A 2,184-nucleotide genomic window follows, 5' to 3' on the forward strand; every position below is an offset into this window, starting at 1 on the left:
TACTGATTCATGCAAAGCTCTCAGAACAGTGCCTGGCACTGCATAAACGCCCAACAAGTATTGGCTCTTGCCTCTACCCTGCTCAACTGCTGCAGGGGGTCAGGACAGCGCAGTGACCTTCAGATGGGACCAGCAGTCAGAAGGGCATCAGGAATGCCTGAAAGCAAGAAGCTGTGTAGACAGACTCCCTCCGGTCCTGGGGGCCCAGCAGTGAGGGACTGATGAATGGGTCTTTTCCCCCTAAGAACCAGCCAGAGAAATTCCAAGAGAGGAAGTGGGCACCCCAACTCTGAAAAGCAGTCACATTCCTTAAATGGAAGTAAATCTGATTCTCGTGTGTTTAGCACAGTGAATTCACCAGCAGAAGTAATGAAAGTAGCATCTCCCATGTTGGTGTCTTGACAAAGCTCTCCCACACAATGATGACAATGGGTTCTGTGGTCAAAGGAGTTTGGACAATACTACATATTCTGCCTCCCCTTTTGGAGATTCACAATGTAAAGTCATTAGCACGGTCAAGTAAAGAGACCTATTTAACTTTGCCAAACACAATGTTTGCCTACCTTTTTTGAACATGGATTCTTTTTCTCTCACTACTATAGCCAGCCTATAGAATAGGACTCCATGGAACACCAGTCTGGGAAACACTGCATCACCAGGCATTACCAGATAGAGTAATGAGGTAAACTTTCATTACTCTAGAAAGTTTATTGTATAGGGAGAACCATTGCCCTCTATGTTATCTTTCAGCTGGATTGCCATTGGCTTTGCTTCAAGTGAGCCACACCTGAGCAGGACACTGTGTGGATAGTTTAACTGAGGGTTAGACCAGGTGGGAGTTTGGGGATAACTTTCCAGCCTCTCCAACCCCATCCTCAATATTAAGAAAAAGCAAAGAGCGAATTCCTCTTGGGAGGAGCTAAGGGGAAAGAGCAATATGCAGAAAGGAAAGAAGTCTTCCCAAGGCGCAGCCCCCAGAGGAGGAGGGCCAGGGTGGAAACAGAGGCAGGAGGCAGAAGGCAGAATGTTCGACCTCATTAAGCCTGCACTCTGCAGGACTGCAAGACCAGAGCCACAGGCCCTGGGAGGAAAGAGTGGGTCCCTGGACCTGCCTTCACCCGCTGTATGGGTAAGAGTTGGGTTCTGGACTTAACTACTTATGCTCAAATCCCAGCTCTGCACCTAATAGCTGGGTAACCTTGTAAAGGCCCTCTATACCTCAGTTTTCTCCATCTGTAAAATGGGTTCAATGATAGAACCTAGCTCCTCTGTAGCTGTGAGGATTAAATACGATGACACGTTTCTATAAAATGTTGAGTGAGTACTTTATAAATGTAGGAAATTATTATCATTCCCCTGCAGCTGCAGCCAACTCCTGGGTCCACCATGAACTGGACGATCTTCGAGGGGCTCCTAAGCGGGGTCAACAAGTACTCCACAGCCTTCGGGCGCATCTGGCTGTCCCTCGTCTTCATCTTCCGAGTGCTGGTGTACCTGGTGACTGCTGAGCGTGTGTGGAGTGATGACCGCAAGGATTTTGACTGCAACACCCGCCAGCCAGGCTGCTCCAACGTCTGCTTCGATGAGTTCTTCCCCGTGTCCCATGTGCGCCTCTGGGCCCTGCAGCTCATCCTAGTCACGTGCCCCTCGCTGCTGGTGGTCATGCACGTGGCCTACCGGGAGGCTCGGGAGAAGAAGCACCAAGAGGCAGTGGGGGAGTATGGTGGGCGCCTCTACCCAAACCCCGGCAAGAAGCGAGGTGGGCTCTGGTGGACGTATGTCTGCAGCCTGGTGTTCAAGGCCAGTGTAGACGTTGTCTTCCTTTATGTGTTCCACTCATTCTACCCCAAATACACCCTCCCCGCTGTGGTCAAGTGCCACGAGGCTCCGTGTCCCAACACGGTGGACTGCTTCATCTCCAAGCCCTCAGAGAAGAACATCTTCACTCTCTTTATGGTCATCACGGCCGCCGTTTGCATCCTGCTCAACCTCGTGGAGCTGGCTTACCTGGTGATCAAGAGGTGCCGCGAGGGCCTGGCAGCAAGGAAAGCCAGGGCCACCTGCGTCTCTTCCTGCAAACAGGACGATCTCCTCTCAGGAGACCTCATTTTTCTGGGCTCAGACACTCACCCCCCTCTCTTACCAGAACGCCCTCAAAACTACATGAAGAGAACCATTGTGTGA

The 2,184-nt window shown here is 51.1% G+C and overlaps 1 protein-coding gene across 1 annotated transcript; it reads left to right on the top strand.

Moving 5' to 3' along the window:
• The first annotated feature begins 1,372 nt into the window (after nucleotides 1-1,372).
• GJB5 (gap junction protein beta 5) lies at nucleotides 1,373-2,184 on the top strand. The gene has a single exon (XM_054571541.1). The coding sequence runs from the start codon at nucleotides 1,387-1,389 to the stop codon at nucleotides 2,182-2,184; it is 798 nt and encodes a 265-aa protein (XP_054427516.1). The 5' UTR covers nucleotides 1,373-1,386.

The sequence above is a fragment of the Pteronotus mesoamericanus genome, unplaced genomic scaffold (genome assembly GCF_021234165.1).
Source record: "Pteronotus mesoamericanus isolate MK-2021 breed Mesoamerican mustached bat unplaced genomic scaffold, CSHL_Meso_final contig_221, whole genome shotgun sequence".
In the NCBI taxonomy this organism is placed as follows: domain Eukaryota; kingdom Metazoa; phylum Chordata; class Mammalia; order Chiroptera; family Mormoopidae; genus Pteronotus; species Pteronotus mesoamericanus.